Consider the following 21,264-nt stretch of genomic DNA (forward strand, 5'->3'; position numbering starts at 1 on the left):
TTTCGTTGCCCTGTACCTGTGCATGTGCAATGACAATAAAGTTGAATTATATTCCATTCTATTCTAATTCTATAAATGAAGTGTAAAAATGTTATTTGGATGAATGATTAAAGGTGCACATTGTTTTGAGAGAAAAAGTGCGCGTGTGTGTGTGTGAGAGATGATTTTTTTAAGGAAGTTCAGGGAAGCGTGCAAAATGCTGATGAAAGTAGTGTGTGAATGATGCTACAAAACTGAGCTAAAGAATAGTGTGCTGCCCTCATGACACGTGACCATGTGAAGCTAGACAGCCAGCGAACAAAATAGACGAGATCTTCCACACAAGGCTTGCTTTTCTTGCTTTCTCGCTGATGAATGAGGTTTTCCATGCCCAATAGTTTTCAGGTTTGTGATCAAATTGCAAGAGACCTGTGCTGACTAGTTCTTTGCGAATTAGGTATTTTGCAAACTGTTGCATTTCACTTGATTCAGGTATGCAGTTGTTAAGGTTGGGGGTGTGCTTTGTGGAGTTGGACCAGTACGTGTCGACTACACATGTGTTCACTGTTTGTTCCTGTTTCCTTTCTTTGTTTGAAGGTAGTGGTTTCGTTTGAGTGGTGGTTATTAAAGGATTAGTTATTTGTGTACTCTCTTGTACATCTACTTCATCGTAATTTCCTTTTGGAGGCTGTGCTGGGTCATGCTGAGTGTCTGGGTAGAGTAACTCACATTGTTGTTGAACATATTCGTTAGTGCGGTGCAATGTACTGATGGGCTCAGCTTCCTCTCAAAGTTCTCCGTAGAGCTCCCCGCTCTGAATCTCTGCTTCTTCATAGGCTGAGGCCTCTGCTTCAGCTGCGGCTATTGCTTTTTGGCACTGGAGGACATGTAGATGAGCATCCAGTTCAGCTCTCTGTTTCATTGCATTAGCTTCCTTTTCAGCGAAGGCCAGTTGAGCTCGTGCTGCTTGAGCTTTGGCGTAGGCCCTTGCAGCTGCAGAAGCTGTTGATGAGGATGTCCGTTGAGAACGCCTTGTCGATGTTCTGGATTGCTGCGACTTGGTGTCAAATGGCTGAGACCGTTGCTGCATTGTAGCTGGTTGAGTGGCGACGTCTGGTTGCTGTTCACCACCGGCTGCTTCGTCTAGCTCTTCAGCAGCGTAGTCTTTTAGGTAATTTCTTCCTGAGCATAGACTCATGTTGCTTAAAGTAGCTCTGTATGCTTGAACCCGCTGAGTAGGTGTCTTTTTACTGTGCTGCCCTCACGACACGACCATGTGAAGCTAGACAGCTAGCGAACAAAATAGACGAGATCTTCCACACAAGGCTTGCTTTTCTTGCTTTTAATGAAGATCTTTTTAAGCCTTTCCTCTCTCAAGGTGTCTCCTTGCTATTTCTTATTTGTAACTGAAATATACAGAAAGTGAAAATAAATTGCTAGCTAATATACATCTTAATAACAAACTTAAAGATTAGCCTAGCTTAACACGTGCGTTAGATTAGCATCACAGTTAACGCCAGGTAAACACATATAAAAGTTATTTCTGAACATATTAATACTCACAATGACAAACGTTTCCCAAGGCACAAGCCTGTAGGGCACTCTTAGCGTGTACATGAACTCATTCACTCTTTTAATACTGCCGAAGCACTTTTCACAGCATTAACGGAGAAAATACGTCAAAGATAGGCGAATGATCAGAGCGCTCCCTCGCTCCCATTTCCGCACATACAATACAAAGATCGCTTGTGATAACGATGGCTCACTCTGAGCAAATTTCGAACCCACACATTTTAACTGTTTTTAGCATGAATCACATAATATTTCTTAACTTTGAACTTATTTATCACCTTGCTTATGTAACTTAATCAGACTATGCACTAGCTACTGACTTTTGACCAAAAGGCATAACAAATAGTGAAATGTGTGGGAAAAAAACCTGTTAATTGTCCTGAGGTCTGAAAGAGCTCTGCTAAGCACGCTGAAGATTTTGATGTGAATGCTTGCAAATGCAAAGAGCTTAGTATATTTAAGTGTTTGTGCGTGTAATAAGGGTGCATTCTTTTTATATCAACAGAGTTACTGAGGTTTTATGGACTGTAAATACAAAATAAGAGTTTGATTAGGCTGTAGAAATAGATGAAAACATGAGTGTGTGTGCGTAGGCAAACTGCTGTGTGCGTGTGTCTGGCAGGAAGTGAAGCAGGAAACTGTGAGCTTGTGACATTGCAACATTAAAAAACAGAGGAATTAGAGACTGAATGTATTAAGACATAGCAATGAAAAGGATATTAATTAAATGTTTTAGTGTGTCAATACAGGTGGACTTTCCTCAACCTGAAAACATGAGTACAACGGCAAAATGATAGATTAACAGAATTGGGACAAAAACAGGCCAGGCTTTGGCTTAAAATTTGACAGCTTCACCTAACATTCTGTCCTCATCCTGAGAAGAAGCTTAAAGGACAGTCAATCTCCTGATGAAGACAGAAGATAGACAGAACACCGTGTACTTGAAGAATTAACAGCAGGCAAAAAGACACTGCAACTGACCTATAACACTGAAAACTCCAGCAGCAGCATGTAAGAAAACACTTGATGGAACATGCATTCTGAATTACAAGCTGGGAAGTTGAGCAGTGGGATGACTGTGTGAAAGCACTGGACAGCACTGGACACTGAGTTTCATATTTGCCATGCTGGGAGTGAACCTCCAAGAAAAGACTGAAAAGATCAAGAGAGAATCAATGGAGAGAAGAAACAGCTGATTTGGGCCTGTGTTGATCTGTGAGGCCACACAACAAACTGTGAGAACAGGAACGAGTGGGCGGTGAATCTGGGGTAATATAGTGAAAGCATATGGGAAAATTGAATTGAAAATTGAGACTGAACTCATGGAGGTTTAGAAATGTTCAGAACATCACAACAGAAAGGTAAAAAGAAAAAAGAAAAAGAGAGAAATAAAAAAAGAAATAAACTAACAATTACATTAATGAACAGAAAAGTTGTTACATGTGAAATCATCTTTGAAGAGAAGCAGAAGTGAGACAGTTTGAATCCACAGCTCAGTGCAAAGATGCTTGAATTATTATAAATTATAAAAACACATATGCAATGAAGACCAGCTTACACTTAATATTAATATGAACACACAAAAAACATGCAATGAAGCCATGCTTACATTCATGAATGTGAATACATGACATAAATGCTAGATTTAATATACTTAAAGCTTGAAGTGAGGAATAACTCAGGAAAGTTCCATGACAATAGAGTGATTTTTGTGAAAAGGAAAAAGTGATTAAAAGCTTAAAGTAGTTTTTAGAATAGTGAATTAGAAGTGCTTTTGTGCCAATTGAGCAAAACAAGTGATAATAAAAATAATTCAATAATGTGGTAAGGTTTTAAATATGCATCTCTCTTGTCAAGGCAACTTCTTGAAATATGACTCAGTATGCAAATTAGTTGAATGACTGGGGACAGGAAAAGAAAAATGAAAGAAAGAAAAAAAAAGTGCAGTAGTCCAGATTTGGAAAAGAAATTTAGAATTTTGTGATGATAGATTGTTATAACATCTTTAGAAAGGGCTTAATGGGAATATCAATGTTGTGCAAAACTGGGTGGCTTTTAACAAGATTTTCTGTGTATTTAGCAGGTGAAATTATGTCAGTTGACCTCAGAGTGTCAGGATGCTGAAGAACCTGAGGCCACTGAAATATGATGTGGGGAAAATGAACAGAGGGAGTGATTTTAAGTCTGATTTCAGAATATGTAAGTATTGATTAAGCCAAGAGTAGGGCAAAACCTTTGTGGCCCTGAAGTTCTAATCCCCATAACATATCGATAGATTAATCTTTTGAGTTAGACCACTTTCTTGGCCATTAAAGAATAAAAAGAACGGGATTTAATAGTACATAAAGTCTTCAAAGATCCTTCAGTAGATCAGAAAGTTTGAACCCAGAACTTTCTTACTGTAGTGTAACAAGGTAAACCACTAGACCACATCAATGTTACTGTGTCACTCGATTTTGACTCTAACCAATTATTGTAAAACACTGCCACCTTGTGGTAAAATCAGAAATACAATTTAACAAATGCGGATCATGAATGGCACCTTTAGGAGTAAATAAATCAGAGAGATGTTCCCTCTTAAAGGTGTGCAACACAGTTGAGTGTGTGCCTCATTAAAAAGCCTTAATTAAGCACTGAAGGAGCTGAAAGCTCCTCCAGTGCTTTCAGCCTTAAAAGACTGAAAGCAGTGAAGGAGTGAACATTCACAATTAAAAACTAGTCTCAAGTTTTATTTTCACAGCCTGAGAAACAAAAGGTGATGCATTAACTGAAATTTTAACAAGGTGCAAAAGTTAAACCAAAAAGCAGGCTCAACGCCGTTTTGGGAATTAGGGGTGTTGGCACATCGTTCACTAAGTGGAATCGTTTTTTGGTCATCTCATCTAGTGACAAGCAGAATTAAATAATAGAACTAGAATAGATTTAACACATGTGTGGAAACACATGTGCAAGGTTTGTATGTGCAGTCTAGTCTGCAATAAGCAAATGTTATGTTTTCATATTTTAGATAAAACAGAACAGAATATTGTGTGAACTTTCACCAAAGCAAGTCTTGTAAATTCCAGAAAAAACACTCTGTGTGTTCTGTGAAATATTAATCATGGATTGATTGCTTGCTGCTCCTGGTTCTCTTTTGTTGCTCGTTCAAATTCACCAAGAAGAACAAAAAACTATATTAAATAAATAAATAAATAAATAAATAAATAAATAAATAAATAAATAAATAAATAAATAAATAATAAGTACGATATGAAGATAATCTGAGGGAAGATGTAATAGAGGAAATAATCAATAAAAATCCATATATCAGTGATAGTATCAGTCAGTGTTATGGAGGACATCATATTTTTAACAAGAGAAACAAGAATCGCTCTATAAGGTCAGAGAGCTGCTGGAAAAATCAACAATGACAGAGCAGTAAGTGGGGCTGGCATCTAAACACTCAGTGTGAGGGCTGAGTGAAGGGTTTTAGATAAAAGCCAAAGTTTGGTTCTTTAAAATCACAGCCTTTGTAACAGGCTGTTATCCTTTACCTGCTGAATTAAGAGTGTAGTCCATCTCAATCATATTGTAGTTTCAACACAGCGGACAGCTCCTTCATATCCTGACTTCTCATCTTTTCCGGTTAGAAAAAAGAGAGAGGCGTGGTGTCATCAGCATCTGGCCAGTCAAAAAGGAGCGTTTCGCGGATCATACAACTCTTCTTCTACTGGAAAAGATCCCTATATCACCGACACCCCAGGCATTATCACGTGGCAGTTAAAAATCAAAAACATTACAAACATACCAGTGAAATGAAACACTGTCGTAAAAAGGACAACAGTTCTAATGCCACAGAAAATAGTTAATGTGGTGATTTAGCTGCACGTTTAATCAATTTAAACATTAAAGCTTCCTGTCTCATATCCTGATACAGGAGACGTGGGAATCGCTTCAGTCTGTCTGCAGATCAAAGGTAATGTGACTGATTGAACAGGTGCTCCTTGTGTGTGTTCGTTGTTCAAACAGCTGCAGGTACAGCAAAATGTATGCGAGGAGAATAACATTTGATACATTTTCTAATTCACCACGTTAATACACACACAGGTCGGTATAGTGCGTGTGTCCTGGTTCGGCTCATAAGGCGTATAGAACAAACTTTAAACCCGCCTCCTCTCCCTGCAGAGGGCTGAGCGATCTTTCATTAATGACGCTGTGTTCCGGAGACCTGATTGGTCAGTGGGCGGTGCTTTTCACACCTGTTGCTCTCTAAAATTTTACTTAACCTGCTCCGGAGCAGGTAGATCTACTGCACAGGTTATCATAGCGATTTATGTCGGTAATAAGTGAGCCACCTTCATAGTAGGCCACGGAAGTCACCCGGATAAACCCAGACCTTGCTTCGTAGTAGGAGTAGATCTTTGACGTCGTTATGGCATCCGCTACACGGAGAAACAATGAGACCTCGTTAGACGAAAGTCAGTCATCGAGCAAGATGCCGCGGAATGACAAGAGTCACATAGCAGCTTTAATTTTAGCTCGAGGGGGGAGCAAAGGGATCCCGCTGAAAAACATCAAGATGCTGGCCGGGGTCCCGCTCATCGGGTGGGTGCTGAGGGCCGCCGTGGACTCGGGAATGTTTGACAGGTGAGGAAGGACAAGAGCTTTTATTGTAGGGTCAGATGAACGATCACCAACAGCCAACTTTAATGTATTTTCGTAATGAAAACATCAAATCAGAGTTGATTATATTATATTAACCTACTTCTGTCCACATGTCATAACGGCCTCCTTAAAGTATTCTGCACATCAGTAAAGTCAGGGAATATAAAATGCATCAGTTTGCTACCTGATCGCTCAGCAGCTCTGTGCTCAGCTTTAAGTCTGACGTGGAGGAGTCCCACGCGTCCTTTTAGGATGTTTACTTAAACAAAGTCACAAATGAAGAAAACTGCTCGCATTTATCTACATTATTCCACTTCTTTTTTTCATCGGCGTGACTCCGCAGACATAACCTGCAGATTATGAGAAACATTTTCTAACATTTTTGTCAAACTTATTTTGACGTTACAAACACTATTAACATCTGGAATTTGTCTCTTCCCATTAAAGTCACCCTCAGCTGAAATATAACTACTCATACACTTAAACTGTGAGTTACAGTAATTCATACAATTATGCAACAAAACCCTAAAACGTCCAAACTGCCAATAAGTTATTGCACTGTGAGCTCAGTTTAATTATCCGTTAACAGTTTAGTGCCGCTGCAGCCATCGTTTAACCAACATGAGATCATTCATCAAAAAAATCTGCTTACTATAAGTGCAGATTTGTTGTTGTTGTCTTGTTTGTTTGTTTTTATCGTACATCAGATTCGTTCATAAAAAAATGGAGCATGCGCACTGAGCTAGGGCATAATTTATATTCCAGCGAAAAGAACAGCAATTACCAGTTATTTAGTCTTCCTACAACTGGTTTGTTAGTTTACCGATAAGCTTGGAGGTACGTGTGTCACCAAGAGGCTGGCAGGTTGTGTGCGTGTGGTTAATTACAGACACAAATTCTCATTTTGTTTTGTTAGCTTTTTGCAGGTCATGTCTTCTTTTCTGATAAGGTGAGACTTCTCTGCCATCATTATCACAGCTGGCTGTGTCATTGTCGACAATTATACTGGACACATTTATTAATATTAAGCCCAGAATCCCTCTTAAGCCGCCCCAACAGGTGGATACACAGATTTGATTTTGCAAATTTCCTGATCCACCCCCAATTTGTTCAGTGAGCTTTCATGTGTTAAGTAAAAAAAATGTGAAGAGACTGAGTCTCAGTCTAATCTCTGTAATTATAATGGATCACATCCATAGACCAAAAGTCGATATCGATATAAAAATGTCGACATAAAAATTAAATAAGCAAAAAAGAGACAGAAGAAACACCCTTCAACTATATTACGAGTGTTGACTGTTCAAAGTTCCAACTTCCCTCTTGCAACACCACAAATTCAACACACTGATCCGAACAAAAACGGGAGTAAACAAACAATTAAAAAAATAAATAACACATGACAATTGGTAGAGAAATTAACTGTTTTGTATATCCAAAAACAAAAATATCGGGCGATATATCAGAGTATTGTTTTTCTTAATCGCTTACATTGGACGATCTCTAATCACTATATCTTTGGCTATGAGGACAAATTACAGAACGTCTAGTAGTGTTATGAAAAGAGACGGTTACAATTAATAATAATGATTATGCACCTTCACTTTCACAGTGTGTGGGTATCAACGGACCATGATAAAATTGAGGAAGTTGCAAAGGCATGGGGTGCTCAGGTGCACCGGAGGAGTCCTAAAGTCTCCAGAGACTTTTCCTCATCAGTAGAAACCATCCAAGAGTTTCTTGAGCACCATAAAGGTAGAAACGTGTTTCTAAGATGGTCTCAAAGCATTGTCCTGCTGCCACACAGTGCAGATTACTCTGCTTTTGTTTTCACAGAGGTGGATATAGTTTGCCACTTCCAGGCTACGTCACCGTGTCTCCACCCGTTCCATGTGAAGGAGGCCTTGGAGAAGATCACGGTGCACGGTTACGATTCAGTCTTCGCAGTGGTCAGGAGACACCAGTTTCGCTGGAAGGAGGTTAAAAAAGGATGTAAGTGAGCAAGTCTGCACATTTGACCTCTGATCTCACGTTTACCTTTTACAAAATGTGTTACTGTCTTACAGAAAGTATTATGAAGAGAAAGAGAATGAGCTGCCTAGTTAGTTAGAAATATACTGTAGTATATTTTTATATAATAAGCTCAAGTTATTCATCTATTATCCATTACGTGCTCCTACATGTTTGTATAACTAAACATATCAGTGCCCCCCTTATCTGATTCTTATTGCACTACAAACCTCTTAAAATGCATTTAAAAACAACAAAGAACATAAAATTAATGTAATGAATGAGGTTTGTGCTCTTGGAGTGCTTCTTATATTTCAGCTGCCTAAAGGAAAGTATTTAAACTATTTTTAGAGGGTGTGGTTATCCTGTTCATCTTGTTTGTCTTCTCTTCCAAATAGACCTGTGTGTTGTTTTTTTACACTCACTTTCTCAATTTTCACAAAAAGGTCAGATTTCTTGTTGGTATGTTAAAGGATTCAAATGACAGGGAGGAGCAGCCATTAAATAGACGATCTTTGCACCTGCACCTTAGTAATTATTAACTGCGATAAACAAAACAGGTGCTTCACTGGACAAACAATAAATCCTTACAGTGACAGTCTTTCTTTTTTATACTTGTTTTTTAACTGCTTGGTGTTTCTAAAAATGGGATTGGAGAACTGGTTCCAAGTTGAGAACTGGTTATTTGAGCTATTACAGTACTAAATTTCCAAGCTTATCAGCTCCCTTCATCTGATAATTATTGATCTGCATGCAAGCAGCTTTCAGTTTTGATACTTACTCACACTTGTGCTTGTTTTCCACCCGGGGGAAGCACAGAGGCAGTTGTTAGGCATTCATGGATTACTCGTCTCCCTGCAGAGAGTGTTTACAAAATGCAATATACTGCCAAAAGTATTTGCTTGTCTAACCTTACATGCATATGAACGTCCCATTCTTAATCCATAGGGTTTAATATGATCTCTGCTGACGTTTTGCAACTATAATGGCTTCAACTCTTCTGGGAAGGCTTTCCACAAAATTTAGAAGTTATATGGGAATTTTTTTTTTTTATGATTCTTCCTGGGGCACATTTGCGAGGTCAGACAGTGATGTATGATGAGAAGACCTGCCTCACAATCTTCTCTCTAATTCACTCCTCACATAGTGCCTCAGTATCTGCTGACCCTGCTCTGTGATTATATGTGCCCTACCACTTTTTGGCTGAGTTAAAAGAGGTACCAATAATTAAGTCACTGCACACTGTGCCTGACATTTCTTACCAACCTAAATCAGATGCAGCAGATTCATGTAACAAAACAAAAGTCAGGTACTTGCATCATTTCCCAGTATGTTGATAGCTTAAAGAAATAACAAGACACTGATCTTTTCAATCTTGTTCACTCTCCATAGTTATACTAATAATAATCCAAAACATCGCCGGTTATCACGGCTGTCACTAGTTCATTTTCCACTTTTCTTCATTTATATCTTGCATTCACACAGAGTGCCAAAGAGGAGTGCAGCCATCTGTCAGGTGCGCAGCTCCAGGTAGTGGCTGGTGGCATTGTAACTTTGAACATTAAACTGCTGCTGTACATTAATAAAACAAAACTAATAACAGCTAACATTTAAAAATCTAGCTGACTAGTCCCACACTTTTGTATTTTAAAAGAGGCATGAAAGACCCAGAATCTCACAGAAGTGAAGGGTTTTTTGCAGCAACAGTGAATCTCCTCAGACAAGAACTAAAAGACTCTTAAGTTCCTACTGTCACCATACGGAGTTCTAATATATCCTGATGCGGTGAATCATAAAATCAAACTTTAAGTCCTAATTTAGTTGTTAATTCCTTTTCACTTGCTTACTTGTCACCAATAAGACATTTTGAACCATGCATCCTGTTTTACTTGGCATAAAGTCATTTCTCTTTGGCACATACATGTATTTCTAGGTTGTGTTTGTAATTACCCACATGCACACAACCTGTCAGTGCACTTGGTTACACACCTACCTACAGGTTTACAACCAGTTTAAAGGTTAACTCATAAACTGGTTGTTGGAGGTATAGATCGTGACTGTTGTTCCTTTTACTGGAATTTCCTTTTCATCCTTCTTCATCGTGCACACTCGTGTTTCCTTTTTTCATTAGTTTTATGAACAGATCAATACAACTCTTAACATGTATATGATAAAAGACATACAAACAAACAAAGCTACAGAATTTAACACATTTCTCACAGATTTGATCACCCACCTACTATGATGGCATTAATTTCCCTTAAATGTCTTTTTAAAAACTCAGTTCACTCACACACTGGTTACTGTGTCAAGAAGCAGACAGCTTCTCTGTGTAAATAACTACTTAATGGAAAGAGGAGTTTGCATTGTTATTAATGGATCCTGCTTCTTTCTAGCTGGTGAGCAAACAGTGCCATTCAATCTGGAGCCAGCCAAACGGCCGCGGCGTCAGGACTGGCCAGGGGAGCTGTGTGAGAATGGCTCATTTTACTTTGCCAAAAAAGAGATCATTGAAAAGGAAGGACACTTGCAGGTAAAGGTGATGGTGGTGGTGCATATATGGTTTAAAATGACTATAATGACTTTATAATAACTGAAAAAACAGCCCCAATGCCCAACAATTAAACCGTGCCTTTTTTTATTCCTGGTTGGCACCAACATTAAACACACACCTATAAGACAGCAGCAGATGAGATTGATGACAAATGGATCAGATTTCATCAGCTAAGTTGTCGAAGAGATTGTTCAATCCCTTTTGCTGTAAAAATATCTCGGCATGCTGTCTGCAACCTTTTGAAATCTCCAGACTCTTTATTATGAAAAGGAGTCCTTGGACTGCAGGAAAAAAGTCTGCTTAAAACAGGAACAATGTTATTTTTATAGAAAAAAGTTTCATTGAATAAGAAGCTGAACTTAACTTTGGGAGGAAGTAAAGAAAAAACAGACTTTCTGAGCTGGATTTCCTGTGTTGAAAGTTTAGTTAGTTGTGTTCTATTTTTGTGGGATTCTTACTGAAACTGTGTTACGTTCCCCTGAGGGGTCTAGGCGGTGAGGGGGAGTAACAAAAAGTGACCGGGTTAGAAAAAGGAGTCAAGGAGGCAAAAGGGTTAAATTAAAGAGTTTTATTAAAGTTCTTTATACTCAACTAAAAGAGACGGACAAGCCGCTATCACCATTTAAGAAAACAAACAAAACTCAGGCGTGGTCAATAAAGTAAAACGTAAGCCAAAAAGAAAGAGCAGCTCACTAGCTGAAAACCACAAAAACACAGCTCATACTACAACACTAGCTCACTAGCACAAATACTCAGCTACAACACAGCACTAGTACACAGCTCACTAGCTACAACACTCACCACAGCTAAAACACTCAGCTCACTAGCTCCATAGCTACAGCTGTACCGCACTCTGGCCCAGAGCTCACCTTTCCCTGGGCTTAAATCTCCCTGATTACTGACGGGAGTCAGCTGTGTAAAAGGGAAAGGTGGCACCTCAGGCAGAAGAGGTAGTGGGACACGCCCACACAGGCACCTTCAGGAGGAGGCCCTGCTAGGGCTGTAACAAACTGATATTGGGTTCAATTTCATTTGATACTCAGAGTCTTGCGTATTTCTCTTTTAATTGTTGTGTAGTTTGATGTATTTAGGAGAAGAATCTGGCACAAAACAAAACCCAAAACATAAGGACAGAGATCTGGCTGGTACCCAACAAGGGGGAAAAAATCTATAATAAACCAAAGGACCAAATTGGACTGTGACAGCTCCACGGCTTTTCCAAACCCTTTGTGTAACAATACATCTGTCATGCTTGTGTTTTCACCTCTGTAGGGCGGTAAGTTAACCTACTATGAGATGCTGCCGGAGTACAGCGTAGATATAGACGTGGACATCGACTGGCCTGTGGCAGAACAGAGGGTTCTCAGGTGAGAAGCGCCGAAAATAATGTCTACCAGTCAGCTTTTAATCAACTATCCATTCCCTTTCCTGATACAGCCTATGTTTCTCCAATCAGGTACGGTTACTTCGGTAAGGACACACCAGAGGTGGTCCGCCTAATGTTCTGCAACATTTCCGGCTGTTTAACTGATGGAAAGATCTTTATGTCTGTGTCGGGAGAGGCAATGGTGTCTGTCAACACCAGAGACACAACTGGGCTTCGGATGCTGCAGGAAGAACAAGTTGAGGTTGGATTTTTTTTTTCAGCTGTCTGAACAGAATTACGTAAACTGGCCCATCTTGTGGAACGTCGCTCACAAAACTGCACTCTGTCTCACTTCACCAGGTCATACTGTTGACCACAGAGAAAGACCCCATTGACCCAGCTTTGCTTCAAAAACTTGAAGATAGGATAATGTGCAAGGTTGAGAAGGTGGGACAGGAGCCGCTGAATGATTTGCAATCAATCGTTGAGAAGAAGAAGCTGGAATGGAAGGATGTGGCGTTCATGGGTAAAACAACTGTATTTTTATTTGTTAACAGTTTAATTGGCAGGAATTGGAAACATGTTGAGGCTACTGCTTTAAAAAGTGGTGTATTTAACATTTATGTTAAAGTGCTGTTTTAATCAAATCTGAATAGTGTCTGGCAACAAATTAACAATTAAAGATGTCTGACTGTTTGTGTTTGTGCAGCCAATCTCTGCAGCTTGTTTAAGTAAATTATTATAGGGACTAATGATCTTCTGTTCCCCTCTCAGGTTTTGATCAAGCAGATGTGAAATGCCTGAACCTGGCAGGGCTGAGTGCAGTACCCGGCGATGCTCCAGCTGTGGCTAAAAAGGCTGCAAAGTACATCTGCCATTGTGCTGGGGGATCGGGAGCCGTGAGGGATTTCACCGAGCACATTCTGCTGCAGAAGCAAAAGGCAAAATCTCAGAGGGAGCACAACCGCATCGACCGCCACAACTTCTAATCTTAAAAGAAGTCTACATGGAAAAGGTTGAGAGTAATAAAACTAAACGATGCACATGCATGTTAGAAGTATTGAGGCCAGATTTACAGTAGCCCACCCTCTTTCAATCTAAGGTTTTATATATCAGGACATCAAAAAAGTCATGTGGTCTGTACATAAACACAAAACACATTAACACATTATAAAACACTTTTGTTTTAAAAAATAAACTACAAGGAAACTGTTCCCACTAAAGGTCCAAACAACAAACTTGTTGCACCAAAAATGTATTTTTTTTCACTATGGCTAAGCAATGTACTTGACCGCTTAGGTTCTCAAAATTGTCTTCATTTTTAACACTAATAGAAGTTTTTTTTCGGTTGATTTAATAAACCTGGTCAAAAATATTCCCTGGCATTCATGTCCGACTTGGCAGTAGCTGGGTTAAAGCAAAGAAACTTGCACCCAGACCTCATGCAGTGAAGGTTTTTGTCCCCCCTCCCCAAACACACGCACACACACACACTATGAATAGGATTCTTGCACATGGAATAAAAGAAGAAATTTTGACAACGCTTTGAATTTCATACGTTAAATCAGATGTTAATTTAGGTTAGGGTTGAATTCCATCACACAAAGTAAAGCACCAAATGTAAACATAACGCGTTAAGCTAGCACTAGCAAGGCTGCACTGAACTGTCACATTTACTACAAGGACACTGGAGGACTGTACTAGAAAGCAATGTTTGGGGTCAACTCTGAAGCTACCGTGTAAGATCTCTCTGTAATCACAAATCTACAGATGGAGTCACTGTTATGTTTTTCTTTTTCGAAACTGGCAGATAGTGCCTCCAAGTACTGGGAAGAAGTCATGCAAAAATCCAAATAATTACAAGGTCGATGTGAAAAAGAAATGAAGTCCTCTATCACCTCTCCACTCAAAAACATGTCACAGTTATCATGCATCTGTTGTTTATGCCGCTGATATCCCCTGCTGCCCTGCTGCCCTGCTTCAAACATAAGGGCAATGCCTTAACCCCTTAGCAGTCCTACAAATTTTGCCTATAAGGGTTAGCAGTCGGACGTACCGTGGGCGGTACGTCCGACTGCTAAGGGGTTAAATAAAACTGAAGTTTGATGGTTTCTTGGTAAGGTTTGGAGGTGAAGCTAGCTGGATTCTGTCACTTTCCTCTTTTTGCAGGCTATATGCTTAGCTAGGTTTCTCCTCACTGTAGTATACTCTAGATTATTCTAGAATAGGGTAAGAAAGCAAACGTATTCTTTAAAAATAAGAATTTAACAGTGTTTGGGAGGGGGAGGTGGGGTAAGGTGTATGTGTAAAGGTGTATTCTTTCCATTTTTAATTCTGTTATTCAAAGATTTTGCATTGCTTTTCTCCTGTGCTTGTTTTGGTTAAATGTCTTTTAAATCATTCTCTGGTTTTAATTTGACTGGATTATGATTATTTTATAATTATTTTTAAATTAATAAAATATTTCAAGTTAACAAAACAAGTTTGGGTACTGTCATCATTATCCATTTTCTTAACAGGAATGTAGTTGGACAAAGACAATTTAGGTCATCACAAAAACTCAACACTTCATGGCATTTGCTAATGTTATTTTGAACATCGGACAATTTCTCTGCCAAAAGAAATTCTGGCACGGGTCAATTTTGGTCTCCACCCTTTTCCAGCTGAGGACCATGGCCTCAGATTTGGCAGTGCCTTCCACTGTCAAATCTGAAAGTGGTGAAAGCCTTCCAGCACTTGGCTATGCCTTGAAATTCTGTCCTCAAAAATTACAAACAGAATCGGTGACAGACATGATCTCGTTTCTGGTTGAGTCCGACTTATTGCCGGCCCACGAATAACCCATGATAGGTGAAATCCGCGAAGTAGCCAGCTTTATTTTTTACAATTATTATAGATGTTGTAAGTCTGAAAAACCCCACAGTACGCACTTTATACACTTTTCTCAGACAGGTATGAACATTTTCACACGTTTCTTTCTTCTTTAAAAACTCTCAAAGTTCAAACCTTCATAGAAAAATAAGGTCAGTATTATAGAATGAAACCAAAGATCAAAGTTTTCAGGTCTAGAACATGGGAAACATGGGGTTAGTATCTTATCTTAGTATCCAAGAACATTTGGCATGCAGACTGGAGCAGCCTGGGACCGAATCACCTGCATCTAAAATGCCCACTGAAAAACAAACAGGCTTAAATGTGCATAGAGTTTATTTCAAGATATTGTAAGTGCCAAACTGTCATTGCTAGAATTTCTTAGTGCAGATGCTTTTGTCTTGTTTTATTAGAAGTTTATACAATGAAAATCTTTGCATATAAAAGTTGCAAATCAGGTTTGTTCATTTGCATCAAAGGTCATGCCTTTAAAGACAGAACTAACTGTCAAACCGTCCCTGTGCCTTGAGTGTTGCCTTGCCACTGCTTTGCCCCTTTTGCCGTGTGTCATTTTCATGCCCTCTCTCATTTCATAGACTGCATATCCTTGATTCCCCTCTTTACGTCTTAGTCCCAAAGAAGATAAGGATGCACAAATAATTAACTGACAGGAATAAATCCTGCTTTTTCTGTGTCTCCACTTGCCTGCGCCGACTCATCTCTAAAGTATTCATCTACTTGTCACAAACACACCTGACTGAAAAATGTCACCAATTCCACCTGTACAACCAGATAATCAGGATTTCCACACCTCCTAAGTCCGGTCAATGACATTTATTTGTTATTGTCTGTTAGTAAATCTCTTAAAATGAATGGATGAATGAAAAAATGAAGGCTACAAAATGTTTAAACAGCTTTAAATGTGTCAGCAATGCAGAGATAACAACCTGCTCCTGAATACATCCAAGAAAAAAGAACTGATCACTGACTTCAGGAAGAAAAAAACAAGACAATAAGCCTTTAAATATCACCGGGGGACTGTGGAGAGGGTCACAGACCTCTGGTTTCAGGGACTTTACATCAAAGAGGATCTAACCTGGAGTGTAAACATCACAGCAGACATAACAGAGACTATACTTCCTGGGGGTCCTCAGGAAGAACAAGTCTCTCTGAGATTGTTTTGTCCTCCATAAAGAGCTTATTATTTACATGACTTGAATCTTCTTTAATGGGGCATCAATGTACGAGCATTAAACACAGCAGCATCTATTTGAATCTGCTCTGTGCACAAATGGGTTGGGAATAGCTGTTGTAATTTTTTTCTGTTTTTATATCTTATGTAGCTTATAGTTTCTTTGGGGGTTTTTTTATGACCGCTGTGAGTGATCTTTGCACTGTTGAGATCTTTGCACTATATTAAGTTGCACATGTTAAACATTACAGTGAGAATAAAGACACATTCTAACTGACACTGGTAATGAGGAGGCCTCTGTGCCCGTCCAGCATGCTGACAATGAGGCTCCCAACGCAGGAATATGATGTTGGATATAGTGACCTGTCTCTAGTAACACTGTGCCAAAGATCATCTTTCTGTCACACACAAGTCAAAGTGAACTAACAGAACTATGCAAACTGAGACACACCGATGATATTAGTTGTGAATGTACGAATGCAATACGTTTGTGTATTATCTGAAATCAATGGTATTTTAGCAAATGTACAATGATTGTGTCCATTGTTATTGTGTAGCAGCTTATTGTTTTCTTTCATGGTCCTGGGTCCAGTAATTTAGAGTTAGTATCTTATGTTAAGTCTTGGTAATATTAGTATGTTGTTATTTTCCCTGATCATGAATTATATAAACTTTTTGCGGTCTGTTTACTCTCTAGTCTAATCTCTTTTTGTGATTCGAAGTCTGTCTCCCCAGTCGGGTCCCGTGCCTGTCTGGTGTTGATGTTCCTTTTTACGATCCCTGTCTTGTCAGTTAGCATCTGTTCAGCTGTGCTCCAAGGTGTGTCCATTCTGCCCTACTCTCCTACTGTGTTTATATATCTTTGTCATGTCCACCCTCATTGTCTATTGGTCTGCTCTGCTCTGTTATTGTGTTTGCTTTTGTTTTCTTTGCCTTTTGCTAAGAAAATAAAAGCTGTCATTGTAAGTTTTTGTCTGCTTGCCAAACCCCCTCCAGCACATTTTTAATCTTTGTGCTTAACTAGACCAGCCTGCTTTATCAGTACATCTCTGGGCCCACCTCTACTGAGATGTTTCTTTACTATTAAGAGTGTTTTCCCCTTCAGCAAACATCAAACTCACAGAGTTTACTCTCCAGAGTTATGCAGGGAGTTAAAAACCGTCAGGCTCACTGATTTTCATTTGGATACCCAGATTCCTGTTTCACAGACATCTAACCTTGTAGACTATACAGTTGTAAGGAGGTCCAATACTTTATTTAATCATATTTTTTTAAAAACCCTAAACGTTTAACTTTTATTTTAATGATTCTTACTGCGTTTATTTTTACAAGAGGTGTCATAATCCTATAAAGAAGTCTTCAGTTCCCTTACAAGGCCTTACTACTTTCCTTTAAGGATGTTTGTAAATGGCATTAAACTTGGAGCCATCTGGCAAGGATTTAACCTTTTGATCTAACCAATAATTCCTTCTCATCTCCTCATAAGTTAAACCGTCATCAATTCATTGAGAGCTTTAAATGGACAAACTCATCCCTGTGGCATGCAGACAACTGAGCACAGGATAAACTCACAGGGAGGAGCCGGAGGAACAAAATTGCACACACACAGGACTGACTGGAAAGTGCAAAGACGTGTAAGTGAAACTACTCTGGCTGGGTGAAAACGATAATGATGAAGGAAGGAGAACAAAGGTGAAGAAGAAAAACAAAGCAAGTTACCAGCAAACATTTTTAAAAATAAACTGGAGACACCAGAGACACCAGAAACACCAGAAACGATGATTGAATACAGAAACTAAATTCTTAACAAATGCTGACATAATGGCAAATCCTTTTTTTTTTTTTAGCTCTAATTTAATTTTAATCCCAAAATGCACAGAAATTGAAAACACTTATCCTATTGTCGGCTATCCAAAGCCTTATAGTGGCAAATATTCTTTAAAGCACTCATTAAGTAAAAGGCACTTGAAGTCCTTTTTGGTAAAAACTACAGTTCCCAGTTATTTTGGGAAAGAGAGTTATTTGTCTTTCTATCCAGCTTCCCTGATGTGATTTTTCAATATGACAGATCATCAACATTCGGTTGTTTCTGCACGAAGAACCAATACTGAAACAGCAAAAGTGACAATTGTGCTGTTTATCGTTCATTTTTTGTGCAAGTTGACTGACGACTGCAGGTGCATCCGCAAATGTCATTTACCAGCCACTTTATTAGGCACACCCTTGCCAGGTTGGAGCTTCTTTGTGGCACTTGACATGACAGCAGCTGACAGTTATTGCAGATTTATCGGCTGCACATCCACAATGAGACTGTCTTGATCCATCACATCCCGAAGGTGCTCTAGTGGACTGAGATCTGGTGACTGTGGAACAAATGTGATGGACATGGTCAGCAACCAATTCTCATGTAGGCTGTGGCGTTTAAATGATGCTCAATTGGTACTAAGAGACCTGAAGGGTGCCATGAAATATCTATCAACATCATTACAGCATCATTACCAGCCTGAGCTATCGATAAAAGCTAGGATGGAGCCATACTTTGATTTTGTTTATGCCAAATTCTGTCCCTACCATTCAAATGTATCAGCAGAAATTGCGACTCATCAGACCAGGCAAAGTTTTTCGAGTCTTCTATTGTCCAGCTTTGATGAGGTTGTATCAATTGTAGCCCGAGTTTCCTGTTTTTAACTGACAGGAGTGGCACTTGGTGTGGTCTTCTGCTGCTGTTGACCAGACCAGACCAGAGATGCTCTTCTGCACCAAATGAGTGGTTATTCGAGTTACTGCTGCTTTCCTGTCAGCTCAAAGCAATCAGGCCCCTCTCCTCTGACCTCTGGCATCAACAATTCCTCAATTTTGGAAATGTTCTCTTTTCAGACCATCCTCTGTAATCTTTTGACATACTCACACCACTAACCATGTCAAGTTCAAAGTCCCCTTTCTTCCTCATTTTGATGCTGGGTTTGAATCTAAACAGGCTCTGTTGACCACTTATTCCATGTGACTAGCTCATTAGATATTTGGGTTAACGAGTAAATGAAAAGATGCACCTAACAATGTGAGGTGTGAGGTGTAAATTACTAATCTATAAGAAAGTCTCTGTGAGGTTGTGTGTGTTTGGAGATATGGTTGAAAATCAAACCTGCTGGAGTCTCTACAGGGCTGCTTCCAGAAAGATTAGTAAAAACACTCCATGAGACAATGAAGTACATGTTTTTTAAAAATCAGATGTAATATCCTGATCAATGAAAGGAAATGGGGTTGTCTCTTTTAAAAATCTAAATAGATTCATATTTCTGTATACACTGGATTCAAACAGAGGCTTTTCGCTATATTTCCCTCTGTCCAGCTGCTATGAGAGGAAAACCACACAGAGTGGTGCCTTTCTAAATTCTGTTTGCACTGCAGGTGTGTGCCTTTGACTAGGATGTTTGAGTCAATATTTAATTTTTGGCATGGATGAATGGTGTTGTCTGCAAGTCCTGTTCAGCAAGTGTCCGATGGCTTTGTGATAAAAGGGATAAATTAATGATCTACTACAGAGAAATGCATGTAGCCTGAAGGAGAGGTATGAGGAAATATTACAAAATGACTATAACAACAAGAGCACCCAGAGAGCACAACTGCCCTTGAAGGGCAAGAGCTAAACTAATACTTGGATGTTTTGGGATGTTTTCATTACAACATGTTGACATCCGCCTGTTTCAATTAAAATATGATAATTTCAGGTAGTTATGGCATCACCTTGATGTTGTATTACTCTTTACAATTTCTTGAAAAATTTTTCAAGGTTAGCTTTGAACTTGGGCACTAACAAGGTCAAATGCTTAGCCAACGCAGGGCCTTGTGTCCTCCAAAGATGAATATGAAAATAGTATAAAATAGAATGATTTTATTCTATTCATCCCCACCACCACTGAAAGGAGGGAGCATGCAATCATGCTTCAGGTGAACACATTTCTCACATGTAAGGGTAGGCATCCATACTAGTGGTGTGGATCAGTCAATCAGTAACTCGTTCCCTCCTGGCATACATCTTGATGTCAGAGAGGATGTGGCTCAAGACTGCTCCATTCCATAATCAGTTATCTTGCTGAGGGTGTTCAGACCTATGTAGCACAGCAGTGGGGGCAGAGCATTTCCTCAGTAAATCCCACACTTGATGGCGACTTTTGCAATTGGCATGATTTTTATATGGATTTTTTTTCTTCAAAAACCTGGATTAATTCCATATTCAATTTTGAAGCAATAAATTGCACCAAAAATGCCAGATGTAGCAAAATTGATACAAACTAAAGCTCCTATCTGCAAACTGACTGAGGGGATTTAATAAGGCCAGTGTGTCATCCCCAAACAAACTACCGTGTAAGGGAAAATTCAGGTGAGAGGAATGTAACATCAGAAAGCAGCTTTAAGTCGATTTTTATAGAAATGAATACATGTATATAACTATGCAATCGTTTCTGTCTTTACTGCGGGTCACCTGCAATACCTTCGCGGACCACTAGAAGGCGCGTGCACACTGGGGATGACTGCTTTGACATGCTTCCTGGATTTTAAAACAACCCAGCAGTAGGGTTACAGGTAGACGGAGAAATGCCAGGAGACACGGACAAGATCATCCAACACAAGATGTGCTTAAACCCTGCTGGGAAGAGGAAGGAGGGATAAAGAGCTCTGTGTGGACAGTAAGTATCATTTTAAACTTGCATGCATGGGTCAGTTTTACAGTTATGTCCAAATATATACAGATGCACCAAAGCCAACAAACCCAGCTGCAATGGCATTTGTTGCGCATGGTTTTCATGCCAAAGCAGGAAAAGGATCAGTGTTGGGGTCAGTGGCGGATCTAGAGAAAGTTTCTTAGGGTGACAAAATCAAAGCCATTTCTTTACACATATGCAGGTGTTATATTCTTTGTGTACTATATCATTGGTTAAAATACATCAAGTACAGCAAGTATACACATACACAGAAATAATCTTCTTTTTCATGCTTAAATTTACAAAAAAAAGTCAAAAATCTGCACTGTCATGAACAAACCTCATTTTTTTTCATGATTTATTAGGTGAATAACTC

The 21,264-nt window shown here is 39.2% G+C and overlaps 1 protein-coding gene across 1 annotated transcript; it reads left to right on the forward strand.

Moving 5' to 3' along the window:
- Positions 1 to 5,810: 5,810 nt before the first annotated feature.
- Positions 5,811 to 13,879, forward strand: LOC102311606 (N-acylneuraminate cytidylyltransferase). The gene is made up of 8 exons (XM_042215334.1): positions 5,811 to 6,177; positions 7,805 to 7,947; positions 8,029 to 8,184; positions 10,599 to 10,735; positions 12,029 to 12,123; positions 12,213 to 12,384; positions 12,483 to 12,648; positions 12,897 to 13,879. The coding sequence occupies exons 1-8, from the start codon at positions 5,963 to 5,965 to the stop codon at positions 13,109 to 13,111; spliced, it is 1,299 nt and encodes a 432-aa protein (XP_042071268.1). The 5' UTR covers positions 5,811 to 5,962; the 3' UTR covers positions 13,112 to 13,879.
- The last annotated feature ends 7,385 nt before the right edge of the window (positions 13,880 to 21,264 follow it).

Source organism: Haplochromis burtoni, unplaced genomic scaffold (genome assembly GCF_018398535.1).
Source record: "Haplochromis burtoni strain Fernald_Lab_line unplaced genomic scaffold, NCSU_Asbu1 Contig_696, whole genome shotgun sequence".
Lineage (NCBI taxonomy): Eukaryota > Metazoa > Chordata > Actinopteri > Cichliformes > Cichlidae > Haplochromis > Haplochromis burtoni.